This window comes from Pan troglodytes, chromosome 1 (genome assembly GCF_028858775.2).
Source record: "Pan troglodytes isolate AG18354 chromosome 1, NHGRI_mPanTro3-v2.0_pri, whole genome shotgun sequence".
Lineage (NCBI taxonomy): Eukaryota > Metazoa > Chordata > Mammalia > Primates > Hominidae > Pan > Pan troglodytes.
This window is the reverse complement of record NC_072398.2, coordinates 50,810,000-50,829,188: the sequence shown is the minus strand read 5'-3', so window position 1 is coordinate 50,829,188 and position 19,189 is coordinate 50,810,000. Positions and strand designations below refer to the sequence as shown.

The 19,189-nt window shown below is 32.7% G+C and overlaps 1 protein-coding gene across 5 annotated transcripts in view; it reads left to right on the top strand.

Moving 5' to 3' along the window:
* NEK7 (NIMA related kinase 7) overlaps positions 1–19,189 on the top strand; it is a 165,214-nt gene that overhangs the window by 117,990 nt on the left and 28,035 nt on the right. For all 5 annotated transcript variants that reach the window (XM_001139810.8, XM_016935078.4, XM_063794003.1 and 2 more), the window contains 3 exons: positions 2,747–2,855; positions 3,736–3,843; positions 17,733–17,827. In XM_001139810.8, coding sequence (XP_001139810.1) covers positions 2,747–2,855; positions 3,736–3,843; positions 17,733–17,827 — 312 coding nt within the window. The remainder of the gene's footprint in view (positions 1–2,746; positions 2,856–3,735; positions 3,844–17,732; positions 17,828–19,189) is intronic.

Genomic DNA, 19,189 nt, shown 5'->3' with positions numbered 1-19,189 from the left:
GACTAAACAAAATTATGTCCAAGTGATCAGGTATATCTGGGTGTTTATTTTTGCCTGCCCATAAATTTTCGGATACTTTATTTTCAACTATAAAAAAGTTGCAATTCTATTTCATAGCATAAATATTGTAAAAGCGCCCTGTCACATATTCTTTCATTTTCTTATAAATATTTATATTGATACCAACTTTTAGATGGATTGGTTACATTATTTATTGCTATATTAAAAACTTACTATATAACAAATATATGTACATTTTTACTTTTTACATGTTGGCATTAGTTTTTTTTTTTTAATCAGAGCTAAACATTTATATAGGGCTGCCTTTTTTCAAGGGAAACAGGATTTTCAAACAATAATGCTCTTTGGCTAGATAATTAACTTTTAAAAAGATATGTGTTTATTAGAATAAATTTTAAGAGAAGATTGTTCTTTCTTTTTTTAAATTCTTTGGCTTTATGGAAGTTCCTGCTTTGTAGTGCTAATATACATTTTACCCATAGTAAAAAGAATTCAAATTTTCATTGCCTTTTTGCTGTTCATCCTCTTTTAAGAGATAGCCAACAGTGCCACCATCAGAACAGACAGGCTTTTCTCATTTTAAGTGTTGGTTTTCTCAAAAAACAACAAAAAAAAAACAAACCCAAAAAACCCTATACTTAAGGAATGGTTTAAAAACCACATATGTTTAAACACACACATTAAAAATAATGAGAGATACTAATGGCATAATGAAACTGCCTTTATTTTGTGAAAAAGTCAAATTCATGTCATTCTTTAAAGGCCTATAACTAATTTGGATACTTAACTCTTAGACCAGGTCATTCTGAGTAGTAGTATATTGAATTCAGCTTCTTGTCATCAGGTTTAACTTGTAAGTTACAGTCTCAAAGAATACAAAAACATGAAAATAATCAGATTATCTTGGTCCAGTAACGTCTTCCCTATTGTGCAATTTGGGGGCAATTTTTAAATTATGCCTTTTCTTTTAGATTTGATTTCTTTTTTATAATGGTATTTAAAAAGTAAACTGCCAACTACATTATAATTATGATGATTTCAAAATCCGTATTAAAGCATAAAAATTTATTTTCATGGTCTGATGCACACATGATATGGTATATTTATTTTTGAATGAAAAGAAACCTGGTCCCCATCTTCCTGTTGACATCAAACAGTCCTCTGATATGCTAATCCAGCATCAGGGAGAGCACATATACAGGGTTTATTTGGACTCATTCCGAGTCTGAAAGAAAATTATGTGTAAAGAACTGATTTTGTAGCATTGCCCCCTTTGAATGAAAACTGATGTTGACACAGTCTGCAATTAAAAAGACTTAGTATTGAAACATGATATGGGAGGTTTCTAACATTTAGTAAGACCCTGATTTGCTTTTTAATTACCTGGTCATCTAATTGTTATTTATTCTTTGGGATGTAATGTTACTGATATAATAACTATTGAAATTGCTAATAAATTTATTTCTGTAATATGTGTTATAAGAAAGATTAAACTAAGATTATTAGCTTTTCCTTAAAGATTTATCCTTTGGTACACACCTTGAGTACATATGAGACAGTAGATATAATTTTTTGCTAAGTATGAAGTAAGGATATCAGCAGATTTCCTTGTACTGTTTTTCCATTCAGCCTGCCCTCAGCTGGTCACAGGTGTAAAAACTGAAAGGTAGCTGTTTTAGAATTTTCTCAAGTATAGTTCCTCCATATTCAATAACAAAAAATCAATTTAGTTGGACTTCTCAAAATGTCTTTGGATAAATTGCATTAAAGTACGTATTTAAATTTTAATACCTATATATATTTTAAAACAGTTAAAATTATTAGAAAATTTTATGGAAACCTATTACAATGCAATATTCATGTTGGTCATTTATAGATATTGTTAAATGGGAAACCAGTTGCATTTTGTTTTTGAAAAATAATTTTTATGTGTTGAATCTTTGTAAGTCTTATGAAGCTAAGAACTTTGTCCTTGAAGTAGTATATTATTAGTATAGTCTTCTAGCAGATTTATTGTAGAAAAAATGAGCATAAATAAGTACCTCTGGTTTTACAATTATTGTAGTATTTGCCCTCTTATGTGCCAGGACCCCTCTCCTAAGTAGCCTATTGGTGCTGTCAGCTTTATGCCTGGGCATTCCTGTAAGGTTTTTCTTCCATGGAGTTTAGTTTCATTCATTCAAAGCAAAGTACAAGTTTGACTTGCATTGTGCAGTAGAAATATTCATGAAAACTTTCTACATAAATTCCTTTTATTTATTTAATTTTTAATAAATTATGATATTTCAAATCACCAGGGTGGTTCAATATTTAAAAGGAATTCTGTAGTGAAACCTTCTGCCAGGAGAAGAATTGTCTTTTAATGAACATAATTACCTACTGGTATCTAGACTTTTTTATTCTGGCTCTTCTTAAAATCAAATTTGACATCTTCCTTTTAAGACAAGAAATTGTTTTATATAGATGTTAATTTTTTGAAATAGTGGGACATCACAAAAATGTACTGTTACACAGTTTCCGCTAACCTTAGTTATAATAGGAAAAAAACTTAAGCCATTATGTCAGATAAAATTCTTGGAATAATTTCAGTATAAAGATCATATGCTTTTTAGTTGATAATGGTAGATAAAATTAGCTGTTTTTCTGACTTATGGATTTTTGCTTACCAGAATCCAGTCTTGAGAAATTTTAGTTTTTATAGTTCTTATTTTTAATTTTCAAAAAGCATTTTAAGAAGCAAAAGAGGCTAATTCCTGAAAGAACTGTTTGGAAGTATTTTGTTCAGCTTTGCAGTGCATTGGAACACATGCATTCTCGAAGAGTCATGCATAGAGGTAAGATAAAATCATTAAGTACTTTTAATCTTGTTTTAAATGATGTAAGTTCTTCAAAGTAAATGTCTTCAAGTCAGTACATAATACCATACTTTTTCAGGTAATTATTTTCAAATTATAATTATGCTAGAATGTTAAACCTTTAAAGCACTACTAGGTTTTAAATAAGAATGTAAATTAATCTTCTGCTTGACTCTTTTGAGCATCTTACTAACCGGTAAGATGCTGTTGGTAAAGATAAGACAGCAATCAAATATATATAAGGAAGAGTTTTTTGTTTCTTCAAATAAACAATGTATATCATAACCACTTAGATTTTTAATATTCAGTATTAGCTCAGCATTCTTTTCATTCAAGTGGTTGAGCAGAGTGTGTTAACATTACATTAATTAATTGATCCGCTGATACTGAAGTGTGAAAAATTTTAATACAATTCATTTATGCAATTAAGATTTTTAAAGCCATCTAAGTAAATAAATATGTGCCTTATAGTGTTGTCGTGGTTTTATATTTTATGCAAATCTACCAGTAAGTTAATTTTTAGTAAGATATTTTATTTAAAATTGATATAAAAAGGACACGTGTATTTTGTGCTTTGAATTTCACAGGTTTTTTGAAAATGGAAAACAAAATGCATTTGAAATAGAAATTAATAATCATGTTCATCATGCTACATTGATGATTAGCTGTCTAGCAGAGAATTGAGAACTCCTAGGTATTAGGATATATCAGAATTATTCAAAATGAACTAATTGGTTCATAAATCAAACTTTCATGATTAAAATAAATTTTAAATTCTGTCACGAAAAGTAGTTGTTAATTCCTTTAAAATTTCTAAAATGTCTATCATCTTTTACCTGATCCCGTCATTTATTCACAGATATAAAACCAGCTAATGTGTTCATTACAGCCACTGGGGTGGTAAAACTTGGAGATCTTGGGCTTGGCCGGTTTTTCAGCTCAAAAACCACAGCTGCACATTCTTTAGGTAAGAGACACAATACAATTTCATTCAGTTACTTTGTGTATGTGTGATTAAAAGATAAGAGGTGTACCAATTACATGCCAGCTCTTACATTCTTAATAAAACTATTTTAAAAATCACCAGGTCCTGAACAGATGCCTGCAACTCTCTATTAGGTATAAGGTTTCCTCTAATATGACAGTTGGATACTTCTGTTAACTTGACCTCAGGCAGACACTGAGTTAAAAAAAAAAATGCTGATAAATCTGGTTTAACTATTGCCATAGAAAAGTCCTTTTATTATACATTTAATAATAGATAATATGGTGATTAAGCTGTCTCTTGGAAGAAGACTTCACCTGACCATTTAAAAATACAATAGTAGTTTGTAAATTTTTATTTATTAAAATAAAGTATATGGTTGTGAGTGTTATTGTTTAGAATTAATAGAAATTACTAAAAGAGATCATTTTTAAATTGAGTAACTTAAAAGGAGTGATAGGGCTTATCTTAAAACTCCTCAAATTATATATTCTCCTTGTAAATACAGGACTTAGATCAAATGGTGACAATCAGAATTAAGTAAAAGTTACATTAAAAATAAGTTTGCTTAAATTTAATGGTGCTCATCTTTGGTGTCATAATTTCATAGAAAGCCATTTTTTTAAATAAAATTGTTTTGAGATATGAAATAAAATCCTTTTAAATGGCCTGATGAGGAACAAATGAGTTATACTAAATAACAAAATAGTGAAATGAGCATCTGAATTAGTTGACTAGAGATTTTGAGTTTTTCTGGCTTTGTTACCTAAGGTTCCATGTGGCCTTGAACCTGTCATCGAATTTTTCTATATTTCTAAAACAGTACCTAAAACGTAAGTAGGTACTCAGTTAATATTTGCTGAATTACAAAATATTGTATCCTAATTTCAAGAGTGTTAGAAAGATAATGCTTTGCATTTTTAACAGGATTTCAATTTTGTCAAATATTTTGAGAAAATGAAATTTCACAGTGATGCTGAATAACATAGTTTTTTTCTCCTTTCACTTCACATTTATTTTCATAGAGCGTTATAATTTTTCCTGAATAAAGAAATTTGACATGAAATTCCATAAGAAATGGATAAGTTTGCCCAGCACTTTAATAAAGTTTTATTGGGGAAGTTACAGTACCTGCAATACAAAGAGTGGAGGAGTTCTATAGAGAAAACCTTGGACTGTTCCAAGCCAGGGCCATTTATCACTAGTAGATAGCATGTTTTCACTTTATATTACTCATCTGAATAGAAGAATGTCATAAAAGCATTCTGTCACTAGTTTAGTTAGATATGCCAGGCTACAATTACACACACACACCTGCACATGCCCCTGCTCATGCACACACGTGTGTTGTTTACATGCTGCTTTGCAGACTGTCTCTGAGCCTGCTGTAGTTATCCAGTCTGAAGGATCCAGCATTATTATGTGAAACCCACTTCTTAACCGTTTTGTTTGGTTTGCCTGATACTGCCTCTTGTAAAAGTTCTAAACAGAATTTAAGAACATATATGCATCTCCAAATTGAGGTGATATGCTAGTAGAAATTATAGAGTAAAATTAATTTGAATAGATTTAATAGTTCATTATGAATTTCTCATACCAAGTTTTATCAAAATCAACTTACCTAGGGTCATGTAATTATATATATGTAATATATATACATTATGTATATTTATATAATATATATTGTTATATATATATAATGTGTGTATATATACACATTATAAATAAACATATGCTCATGCCCATAATTACTAAGCATTCTAAGACATACCTGAAATACAGCAGTGAAAAAATAGAAATGAGACTGTTTTCTTAACAGATGAATCATAGAATATTATTTTTTTTCACAAGTATTTTTTGTTTTACATATTATTTTGAGAAAAAATATATCCTTAAAATAAGAAAATTTCCTTTATCCCTTGTCTTCTCTGTGAACTGAAGATTTTGATTGTTTAAAACTAAAGTTCACTAAGCATAGTGCATTGAATACAAATAATTAAAATTTGGACTCCAGTCTACTAAGGCTCTTTGGACTCCATAAAAATCCTACTTAGAAGAATCAGGAAAAATTCTCTGCTAACATACAATATGTATAAAATAGCAAGGATAGAAATCCTGACAGACATTCTTGATGACAAATTGACCCTAATTTTTACTTTTGGAAAAGTATTACTCTGCTATGTTGTCATATATTTTTAAGAGCAAATTTAAGTTTTCTTCTCAGAGTCGGCACTGAAAAGTAATTGAAAACGTGGTGACCTATGCAAATTTATTTTGCTTATAGAAAACACAGTAGAACTATAGATTTTATTGAATGTTGATTCATTTTTTAATTTTACTGAGGATACAATCTATAGGTCATGATTCATCCATAGAGCAGGTATAAATTTCAGTGAAACTATAAATAAATGAAATCTCTATGTAGTTCATAAAGAAAAATCTGAGTAAGTTTACTTTAAACAAAGTTTGTACTGGAGCCAAATTTCTTTTAACTTTGGAAAGGAGGTATTTTCAGGAATTTAATTTTAAAATGCAAAGATATATAGGATTTTAAAAACATCTTATGCATTTATATTTTCAAAATACATTTTTGTTGAAAAATCAAGATACGATTTTAACTCATTTTAATTCATTAATAGGATCGTGCACTTCCAAAACTATTTTGTATTTAACAGTCCTTAAGAGATGGGCAAGTCTTTGCATTTTCAATTGTCTATTCATTTTGTGTCTCTTATTTGTATCTTTTCATTCCATGATAAATCAACATACAATAAAACCTGTAGTTCTGTCTTCTGTAGCAAATAAAGTTGTATAGGTGGCCACATTTCCAATTAGTTTTCAGAACCAATTCTTAAAAGTATGATGACATAGCATAGTAGTAATTCCTTTAATATAAGGATTGAAAATTACAAATACTAAATCTGATATTGCTGCATGTTCAAACTATGTTCAGATCTTCAAAACAGAAAAATATCCTAACAGGTCTTCACTTGTTTTTCTGCTTCCTCCCTGCTACCACCACATACATTGTCTCAAAATATCTCTACTTTCCGTTCCCTCATCCTTACTCAACAATGACTTCACATTTGGACTAAGAGATTACCCTCTTTTGTTTCTGATATTTTTCTTCATAATCCATTCTGTGTGTTTCCACTAGAGTTATCTTCCTCAAAGACACTATCTGATTGTGTTACTTTCCTCAAAATCCTCCTTGGTTCCTTGTTGCCTGAAGAATGTCATGCAAGGTCCTTGGCCTGGCATTCAGCGCCCTTTACAGTTTGGTGTCCTCTAACTTTCCACTCTGATTATTGACTGACTGTATCTCCCCAGTTCATGATGTGCCAGCCATGTTTTTCCTCTTGCTTTCTTGTGAACATGAGAAAAAGCATGATGCTTTGGGAAGAATTTAGGATTTGCATGCTCTGTAGGACCTTTATCAAGCCATGTATTAACTTTTCTAAAACTCAGTGTCTGGATTTATAAAACTAGAAATGCAGGTAATAACCATCCTATGTTGTCCCTTAACTCCTAAACAGTCCCTGACCAAATAATATAATGAATGCAAGTGTTTTCTTAACACTATAATGAACTGTATAAATGTTCAATTGCTTGTGGTGGTGGTGAAGTGATGAAGATGCAGAGAAAGAAAGGGGGAAGTGGAAAAGGAGTTCTCCAGGTACAATTTATTTATTCTGCCTGAACTGATTGATTCAAAAAATAGTTTTCATACCTGTTATATGCAGGTGCTATTCTAGAGACAAGGAATGTAGCCTGAGCAAGACAAGTCCATGTCCTCAGGGAGCTTACCTTATGGTGGGAGGAAATAGATAATAAAGCAAACAAAAAACTAGGATGAATTATTAGTGATATGACAGAAAATGGCCAGTTGGGGAACTAATTTGGAGAGAGTGAGGTGGGGCAAGTCCCTTCTGAGAAGGTGATATTTAAACTGAGATGTAAAGGATATAAAAGAGGCAGCTATGAAATAATGTCCCAGGTAGATTGAAGAGCATTTCATACAAAAGGTGGATACAGGATAAGCTCTGTCTGCTGGAACTGAGTGAAGAAAAGACAGGGCTGGATGTAGGAGCAATTCACATTTTATTCTAAGTGCAGTGGCAAGCTTTCCCAAGGTTAAATATAATGAGAGCAATGTGATCTGGGTTGAAGACAGCAGCCATGAGCCTCCTTCGTTCTTCTTTGGGCTAAGCATGCCCAGGGTAGTCTCCTATCTTCAGGGTCTTCTGTGTCCTGCGAGTCTGCATCTTTTCCTCTCAGAGTACCCTTAGTATGTGCTACCCAGAACTGAGCAGAGTACACCACATTGGAACTCATTAGCCCATAGAGCAGAATGTTTACACTGCCTGTGGTCTGTGATCTATACGGTTGTTTGGTTTTTTTTGGTCTCCTTATCCTCCTCCCACCTTCACTTTTGTTTTTACACGAAGTTATGTTAGGGAAGATTTTCAATTGTTGTTTTTGTATTAATTTGGATGGAGGTGTGGCTAGGGAGACTAATTGTAGGATATTTTGACATAAGTGTAGGACACTTATGAATTTTGCCTTATTATTTGTCAATCTTATAAAAATATATGTTAAGAAACTTATCTATATCTACATCTTTAAAATTTATGATGAGGGCACAACTTTCTTAAGCTTTCTAATAGTGTAGGTCAGTGGCTTTCAAATTTCTTGACAATGATGGAACTGCATTACATTCTGATATTGTCTGTTCTATGTTATTTCACTAGAAATCACACTGGTTACAGCCCACTAAATTGATTTCACAACTCGTTAATGGGTTGTATGACCCACAATTTGGAAAACAGTGGTCTAGGTCTGCAGCGCCTTCATGCTGTTTCATTTACTTAAATGCTAATTCCTATTTCTACCTACTTTTGGACATTCTCCAGACTTGTTATCTGGCCTGTTGAATTGGTCAATCATAAATTACTCATTTACACAGCTTCTTGTGCTTCTGGAGGGGTATAATAACATTTATCATAGTTCTTTACAGTTTGCAAATCATTCAACTCTCTAAAATCCTTACACATACACGTGAACTATGCACATGAGCTGTTCGTATTCTAAAGTTGAGAAAACGAAGCAGAGAAAGGTAAACAGCTAGAAGATAGTGAATAGGTCTGTGGCTTCCTAGTCTGGGTTTACTCTCGCATGAAGTCTGTTTTTTCATTATGTCAGTTCCTTGTGACATTTTTTCTTTCTTTATACTGTTTTCTGATTTGTTGTTATTAGATCTAGAAATACTATATTCGGCTTTGTTACATTGCTTAGGAGCCTACATATGAAGACATAGTTTGCTGTCTCTCCTAGAATTGACTACTCTTGCTGCTCCAAGATTCAGAAGTAAACAGGAAATAGGCCTCTAGGATATCAAAATCTGTCTTCATGGCCATCTGTCCACCCTTAACTTTAGCTGATATTTCTAAAGAAGTGGCTATTTTATACTGAAAGCTAAAATTTCACCAAAACTTGTGAAATTGGAACACGGCAATCAAGTAATAAATTTTCTCGTATCGTAAGAGGCAAAATGTACTTTTGGTATATTTCTGTTTCTTAAGTTACTCTGAGGTCTCCTTTCAGCAAATAAAAACATTCTGACCCAGAGGCAGCTAAGAGATAAGTATCTTAATCATTGAATATTTAAACATATAAACAGAATACCAGAACAATTTTATATATTCCAAATATATACTATTTCTAGGCAAATCATATCAAACTTCCCTTATTTCCTATAATAGTGACCCAGGAGAATCCTCTGTTGCTACTAAATATTAACAATAACAGCAATGGCAATGAATACGAGTACTCTATAGCATTTAAAAATTTCTGAGCATTTTAAAGCACATTTTCTCCTCTGTTCCTCAGTGTTGTGGGTACAGTAAGTTACAGATGAGAAAACTGAGATCACTCTATTTAAAACTGAACCTGACTGCCCCCGCTTCACTCCCACTCCACCCCTAGAACTCCTAAACCTTACCCTATTTTATTTTTTCTTTTTTCCTTAGGACTTAGTATCTTCTGACATGCCGTGTAATTTACTTATTATGCTTTGTATGTATTGTCTCTCCCAGCTAAATGTAAGTTTTATGAGGACAGAGATCTTTGTGTATTTGGTTCCCTCATGTATCCTAGATACCTAGAAGAGGGGATTGCTCGTAATAGATACTCAATAAATATTGATTAAATGAATGAAGCTTAGAGACAGACTACACACATAAAGGGTGAATTTGACTAAGTGTATCAGTAAGTATAGGTTAGATTATGCTGCAAGAAGAAACAATACAAAAAAGCCTCAATTGCTTAGCAATGAAGTATGTTCTAATCTTTTGTCACCCACAGTGAGTTGTAGACGCTTGTTGGTCTTTAAGGTAGCTGACGTCCCTTCATGTGGTGACTTGGCATTCCAGGCAGCTTCAGTCTTGTGTTATATTCATATCAACATACGTTTTTGTGATCCCATGAGGGGAAGAGAGCATGGAGAATCACTTACTGGCTCTTAATTAAGCCCTTCTGCTTGATTGTAAAAGATTACTTCCATTCACATTTCATTGGCCAAAACAGATCTCATGGCAATGAGTATCTCAAAGGGACAGGGAAATGTAATTCTCCTATTTGTTCAGGAAGAGGAGAATCAGAAATAATGAATATGAGTATTGTTCATGGCTTTGAGATAGAGGAAAAATACCTAATTTCAATTTTTTTAAAAATACTGCTTGTATCCTTTTTCTACTTCTTTATTTTTGTGACATATTTGTAGCTATTGCAACCAAAGGGTAATTAACTCTCTTAATGGGAATGGGTGGTAGTGGTGAATGAAGAGTGAGCCGTTAGGAAATTTACATCTTTCTAAATTGGAAAATTCTAAGCAGAGAGATTATCTTTAAATCCAGAAAGATTCTTGAGGTTCACTGGAGTATTGATCCCTGGTGACTTTTCTCTGGATCAATAAATCTGCAGTTATCCCTGCTGGACTTGCTTTTGATAAGAGCTTATTTTGGTCAATTTAAAACATTTATAATAAAAAATAGTTACTTATCAAGCTTCAAATACTCATATGGACTAAGTGCCATGTAGCACATTAACTGATTTCTATTCTACATCTCTTTGAGATAGGTATGATTATCAAGTTTAGATTTCTGTCAGTTAGTGACCAAGCCAGAGTTCATTTAAATTACAAAGGACCATAATTTAAACCTGTATACATTGCGTTATTAACCATATTATTCTTCTTTTGGCAAATGTATTGGCTTCTCCTGCTCCGCCACCCCTGACAAAAAAGAACACCATCCCAAAATGATCCAGTGAGCTTTTAGAGGTCAAATTTTTTTTTTTTTGAACCATATGCATTTTTCTCTTACCCCCTCGGTCCTTACGTAATTCTTGGTGTAAGGTAGGTCCATACCACATAGAATTGAGTGTTTCATTCTCCCACTCAATGCATGAATCATTAACACGTTTGTGTTTATTTTCAATTGCTGCCCTAACACATTACCAAAAACTTAGTGGCTTAAAACAACAGAAACGTATTATTTTTCTGTTCTGTAGGTCAGAAGTCCAATATGACTCTAACCAGGCTAACATCAACGTATCTGTAGGATTGCAGGACTTCTGGAGGTTCGGTCCATTTCTTGTCTATTCAGATTATGGCAGAATTCCGTTTTTTGGTTTTGTAGGACTGATGTTCTTGTTTCCTCACTGGCTGTGAGCTGACGGCCATTCCCAGCTTCTAGAGGCTGCCCTCATTCCTTGGCTCCTGGCTTCCTTCCTCCCTTTTAAAAGTTAGCAGTGGTGGAGAGTCCCTCTCACACTTTGAATCTCCCCTGCCCCTTCTGTTGCATCTCTTACTGATAATCTAGGGTAATCTTCCTATTATGAAGTCCTCAACCTTTATGGCTGCAAAGTCTCTTGCCACTACCGTAACATAAACAGGTATAGCACCAAGAGGCGAAGATCATGGAGGCAAAATTTCTGCCTGTAACGCCATTTTAATAGACTAATTTAATAGACATTTTAATAGACACGACAGCTAGGGAGACATTCATATCCTCCTCTAAAGCATAATTAGGTGAAATTGTTTAAAAGCTAGAGAGGTTCTAGGCTGGGTGCGGTGGCTCACACCTGTAATCCCAGCACTTTGGGAGGCCGAAGCGGGTGGATCACGAGGTCAGGAGATTGAGACCATCCTGGCTAACACGGTGAAACCCCATCTCTACTAAAAATACAAAAAAATAGCTGAGTGTGGATCACGCCACTGCACTCCAGCCTGGGCAACAGAGCAAGACTCTGTCTCAATACAAAAACAAAAACAAACAAAAAAAAGCTAGAGAGGTTCTGCAGAAGAGGTTCCAAAATTAGAGGAAGTTTACATTTACTGAAAATAAATATTTCTTTTTTGAAGAGATATTTTGACTTTAGATTTTCACATTTTTATTATAGGTCTTTAGAGGTACTTTATTGCATTGTAATTTACATTTACTTTTCAAGGGAGAAAATGCCACACTTGGCTTAATAAAAATTTATAAACAAATCATTTTCTTTCATTGTTAGCTTACTGCATGTTTGTGTGTGAGTTTACTTGTATGTGCTTGTTGTACATCCTAAAAATGAGATAGATTTTTGCTTTAAAAAAAAAAAAAGCTAACTAAAACTCTCTCATATTGATCCTTGTGCTAAACAAATATTTGAAACCTCTCGGGAGGAAATTATGTTCTTGTTTTTGTTTTTGTTATAGGATTGCTTGAACTCCTGTTTACCTTTCTCAGTGAGACAAATGGTTCTTTGATTTTGTAATATTGCCAGCAGAGTAAATGCATGGCCATCATTCAAGCTCGATATCAGAATTTTCACACTAGAGTCTCTTGAGTGTACAATTCGTGTTGCCCACACTATTTCCAAGTGCGATATATCCTCTGATTTCAACTTAGAAAATTAGTGTTCTTGAACCAGGCATTAAAACAGTTTCATTTTTGGTGCCAGGTGCCACCTGTGGTCACATACTTGTTTTTCCCACACCTTTCCTAGCACCTCTCGATAGATCTTTGGCTTATTCCCCTTCGTTGTTCAGGGTGGTTGAGAGCTGTAAAGGCAGCATATGTTCAGTCAGTACTATAGGCTGCTTTCACTGATTTATTTTTAACTTTCAATCCCTTCTTGACTTAAGTAATTGCTCTGTTAAGAAGCTATTATCTAATTTTAAACAGTGTACCTTTAACCTCCCAGCCGCCATAACAGGTATTTATTTAAATCGGCATAGCTGCAGAGTAGCATAATTTTCACATGTGGCCCATTGAACCTGGACCCTTATTCCTGGTTTTTCTTATGTACATGCTGTGACTTTTAGAAGATTTCTCTGCTTCTTAATTTGGAAAGATACAGATATTTTTTTCAGTTGTATTTCACAGTGGTCAGTTATAATGAAATAACCATCTGCTTAAATGCAAGAGACAAGAACTACTTAGGTTTGAATTCCAGGTCTACAGCTTACCAGTTTTATGATGTTTGGCAAGTTACCTGACCAACTTCCCTATGCCTTCTCTCTAAAGCAGTATAATAATTGAAACATCTTATAAAACTACTTTATAATAGTCCCTGTTTTCACTGGACTGTGAGCCCCACAAGATCAAGGATTTGTCCTGTTTACTTCTGTCACCACAGGACCTAGAATTGTGTATGCCATGCAACAGGGCATGGTAAACTTTTGTTAAAATTCAGCAAGATAATACATAGGATGCATTGAACACAGGGCCTGGAGCACAGCAACAATAACAATAAAATATGCTTAGGTGTTTTTCCTCAGCATTATTAAAGCTCTTAAATGTTATCGGTTGCACTTCAAAGATGACAAATTTTATTTTATAAATGTCTTTTGCAGAAGAAATATTGATCTCCTACTCAGCCATTCTATATTGACCTCAGTTAATACTACTAACAATGAAATAAATTTGGCCTCTCTCCATTCTGTCTGCCAACATAATTTCTGGGCTGACTCATGAGTATGAAGGAAATAATGGAAATTAAGTCCTATTCCCTGAAGTTGTGTGTGTGTGTGTGTGTGTGTGTGTGTGTGTGTTTATATCGAACTGAGGTGTAAGATGACTTGTCTCCTTTTAATTTTCCCAACAAGGAATATTCAAAGCTTTCTTTTCTGTAGTTTGCTCTGATTCTAGGAGAAAGAAACTATATTTCTAAACTCAGTTCGTTTGTTTGTACTCTCCGACTTAAAACACTCTCACTCAGCTGTCCTAAGTAATAGTTTAAAAAGGACAATTTTTTTTCCATTTTGTTTTCCAGATGGATTTTTGTAGAGTTTCTGTAAGTGGTACAGAATTTTAAAGCAAAAGGGACCTCAGAGATCAGCTCTTCTTTCTCATTTTATCTTACAGATGAGGGAAGGAAATAAAAAGAGAAGTTAAATGGTCCTAACTAGTTAGTGGCAAATGTAAGATGTGAAAGAGATTTATCTTTCACTGGTTTTGTGCTGCCTCCCTTGTTTAAAGAACACACAAAAAAGCAATCCAAAGCTAACTGCATGTGAGGATGCTTCAGTCATTGTTTTCTTTTTTCATTCAAATTTTTGCAGAGATTACAGTGCTAAATTGTTAGCTAAACTATTCTGTATATAACCTGCTCTGATGAAAATTATCAATTTAGTGATATCTTCCATAATAGCAACATGTTAGCAGAACTTGTTGGTTCTCTTAAACATATTGCAGAACTTCTAAATATCAGTCTTCATTTTATTCAGGATAAAGATTAGAATATATTTATTGTTTATGGAGTATATACCATATAAAACTTTTCTCATATAGCTAGAATAAGTCAATGTAATGAAAGGGATTTTTACATATGGATGACTGCCTTAGTATATTTTAATGTAATATTCATATAGAATAAAGAAAGGTCAGGTAAGATTTTTAGTTGTTACCAGTTTTCCTCTAATGTCAGCCTCTGTTTTTTATAATGTTATCATCCATTTCCTACTTTTATTCATGTCCGAAGGTTAAAGTGGCATAAGTATCTGCTATTGCAAAATGTACTTTCATTTTACCTACAATCATAAATTCTTGAAAGATAAGTGGAATTACATGTACTGTAGTCTTCAAGCTTCTCAATACATAGGACAGTAATTCGCATGATCATTTTAATGTCTAATCATATCACTCCATAACTCTCTTTTCTTGTACAGCTGTTAAAAGAAGTCACAACATTCTTGAGGCAACAGTAATCGTAGACACAGCTGTCATGAATCTCTGAAAAAGGTTTTTGGAAATAATTATATCTTCATTAATTTTGAAATGTTGAAAACATATCACTGCATTTAAATGTACTGCAAATTTTCCTGAGCACTTAAACTTTTAGGCCTCTCTGCTAGATAGAGAGAGGTAAGGACGAATCAGTTTACGTGATGGGGCTGAACCTCTTTGCTCAGTGTCAGTCAGCGTGAGTCCTTGTCCAGAACGGAGGGGCATATGAGGAAGCATGTCAGGAGACAGTAGAACCTCCCTCTTTAGGCCTGTGTTCCCTAGTGAATTATGAATTTATCCTATTAATAATTATAGTGCAGAATACAAAGTTACTCATCTTATGTAATGACTGTTGGAAATTTGTTGATCAAAGAGGTGAGTAGCATCCTTAGCTTTACATTTTAATATATACTAACGAATATATTTAGTTTAAATATTGAAATAAAACATGCTTATTTAATATAAAGAGGCTTGTTATTTATAATATTAAGAATCAGTATCTAAATTTAAAGTATCAGTGTTAACTGAGTGTGTAACTTTTTGCAGTGACCTCCAGCAGCTCACTGAAAAAGGATTTTTGTACATTAACATTTTTTACATTTTAAGTTTAGCTTAGTAGAATTCCTAATCATTCTTTTCCTCTGCTCCCTTCACTTGGGTCGTCCTTGAGTTCAGTTTGTGTTGCAGTTAAGGTGTTATGCTGGGGCTAATCTCTGTAAAATGCTAGCATTTGTTCTTCTTTTTCCTTATCATCAATCTTTCACACTCATATCAAACCCCTAATGTATCAGCAGGTTTCCCAGAGCTACTGGTTAAAATTACCTTTGCTTTTGGTAAACTCTGAACCTTCAAGCCTCAGTGTTTTCAGTTGCCCCCCTGTGGATTCTGTGAAGCCTCTCTCTGCACATTCCTCACTGCCAGTCACTTGCTTTATGTCCTGAAACCAGGAGCAGAGCCCGTTTATTATTCCAGCTGTACCTACCATCCTTCCTTAAATGGAGAGAATGTGTGAATATTTCCAATAATTGGTGTCACTTATGCAAACTACAGGTGAAAGTAGTTAGAACTCCCAAAGCTAGATAGCTTGTGTTTATTTTACACAGTAATAATACAGATTCTTTAAACCTAGCTGTTTTCCAAAGTTCTTTGCTTTTCTGACACTATAGAAATTGGCGTATTTACCTGTTTGTCTTCACAGTAAATGCTACAATTAAATAATTTATGTCTTAAAGTTTGTCTCATTAATTTTTGTATATTAATAGTTCGTATTTTATTTAAGTTTCTTATCCTTCTGTTTGCATACTTTTTTTTTAACGTTTCTTCATCACTTTCATAAATACTTTTCTTTCATCCAGTCTGACTAGGGCTATCCATGATTAGTAAAAACGGATTCCGATACAGGTAGGATATCATGGGTCATGGTACATGATGTTTTCACCTTTAGCTTAGTATAGTTTCCACACATAACTATTAGGTTATAACTTTATTCTTTTGGCAAACTGACTCCTGCCTTTGAGTATAGTGCTTTGATTATTGGTGTGAATCTTTTTGTTGCTTCTGACTAAAGACCCCTATTCAGTCTTGTTAGTCTTATTTAAGATTTATAGTAAACACCTGGGGAGGTCTTGAAAATTAATAGAAAAAGGAAAATGCCCTTTTCTTTTTGAGTAGCAACATATTTTTGGTAGCCCTTCCCTCAGGTAAATAAGATTCTAAATATTCTTAAACTTTGACTTTCTATTTGGCAAAAAGCCTTAGACTAATGATGATGAAATAGCCATCTGAGTTTGAAATTAAAGATACTCACTTTGAAAGTCACTTAAATATTTTTACACTTCAAAGTGTAACATATATGCTTTTGTTTATTTTCAAGTGTTTAATAGCATCTTCTAAAACAGTCATTAAAAAAAGAAAGTATTAGCACATCAAAGCAAGCAATTAAAACAAAAATTATCTTGAGTGTCTTGTCTCTAAAAAGGTCTCAGTAGTAACAATAACTCAAGACATTTTTCCAGAGATGCCAGTGCCCTTTCACATTTGTTATTATATAATCCTTTGATGTACAAAAGTCTGTGGTATTCTTTCTAAAGTGGAAGTAAGGCATCAAGTGTTATATCATTTGTTAACAGCCACGCTGTGTTCTAAAGGATGTTTCTGTAAAAGTTAACAAATATGATTTATTTACTCATACTCTACTAAATTGTTATATTATTTATTTTTAAATAAATTATCATGCTTAATTATTTGGGATATTCAAGCCATATTTTTTTTAAAAAATAAAGCCAACATGAATCATTTAAGTAGGTATTCTTGGCAGAATTACTTTTTTTCCCTTAGTTATGCTCCGTTGATTCTTCTTGGATTGATCAAAAGGAAATAAAGTTTAACCCACCACATTGTTTAGTGCAGTTGTTAGTGTACTATTTAAGGGTCAAGAAGTAAAGAAGAAATTTAAAAGTTTTTAGTATTCTCAAAAACAGCTTTCGATCCTAATGAATTATTTTGGTGATGTTTTTAAATTCAAAATTTTGTATGTAGTTTCTTACCACAGCTGCATCTTTATTTTTATATACCTCTTACTTTATTTGGTTTGTTTTTTTGCAGTTGGTACGCCTTATTACATGTCTCCAGAGAGAATACATGAAAATGGATACAACTTCAAATCTGACATCTGGTCTCTTGGCTGTCTACTATATGAGGTAGGTAATGTTGATAAATTCCAAATATTGATGCAGTTTTACTTAGTATATTTCCTCTATCCTTATAGTATATACTTACTTTTTTCTGGATGTTTAAAAATCACCTTTTTAATTGTGAAGAATTTTCATTGGGTTAATAACTTTGTATAATGGAATTTAATAACTATACATTCCTACACATCTAATATATTTTTAAATTGTGTTCTTTTGATGAGAAGTTTATTTTTAAAGCATTAACTTTTATGTTAATATAACGCCTTTCTGTATATCTTGCATTTGTAAAAATATACGTTTGAACATCTGTAAATCTTGATCCATGCATTACAGGAGTGGCATAATGGATTGGATTTAATATATGAAAGTATAGTAAATATTTTTATCAATATTTTATTTCACTTTTACACAGGTGTAATTTAGCATTAAGGATAGTATGCAAACAGATAGTTCTTCTAGGTTATCAATTTAGTTTCCATGAGTAACAATTTGTATTGGTAAAGCTCAGTGAAATACTCTCTCTTTTGTTCTACTGGTGATCATTTATCAAAGGAAGATGGAATCATGTAGGTAGGTCCTCTAGAAATGTTGCACTGTAATAATTTGGGTGGATAAAAGAAAGCATGTTAGTAACACATTTTACATCTGTGTTAGTATAAAAGTATCTCAAGCTAGTGACTTCTGTAATTTTGTTTTTTTAATTGAATGATAATTTTCCTAGGAATATAGGCTTCGAGTCAAAGCTGTTAATTAAAAATTAGTCTATATCTAAGTAGGTTTTAATAAAGTGAGGAAATGTAATACATGGAAGCATTTTCATATCCCTGTGTAGGAATCATTTTCAGATCTCTGTGTATATGAGAGAAGTCTAAAGAGGATAAATAGAAACCAGTGCATTTCCTACTATATATATTTCCTGTCTCTTGTCCTCCAGAACTAAATGAAATATATGATGAAATCATCTATTTTAATTGTACCACCATTACTTGGAAGTAGAGCATTAGGAGGTGTTTTTTGACTCTTTAAAAATGTATGTCATGATCTTTTATTATTTTATTCATTGCAGATTCAAATTTCCTTAATTTAAGGAACCTGAAATTATTTGTTTTGTCCTTTCTACTAAAGTGACTAACAACTACTTAAAATGAAAGGATTTTTAAATATTCTTAAATAAACTCATACTTTGGATAATTTTTGTTATGAAAAATTATGAGTCAGTAATGTAACAAAACATGTCTTTATATGTGCACATGAGATTACAAGAAATTACGCTCACTGTGTTATATTTTGTTAATAATTTGGTACAATCCTAAAAAGAACTGGATTGTTTATATTGTTACTATAATATTTAAAAGTTAGTCACTCTGT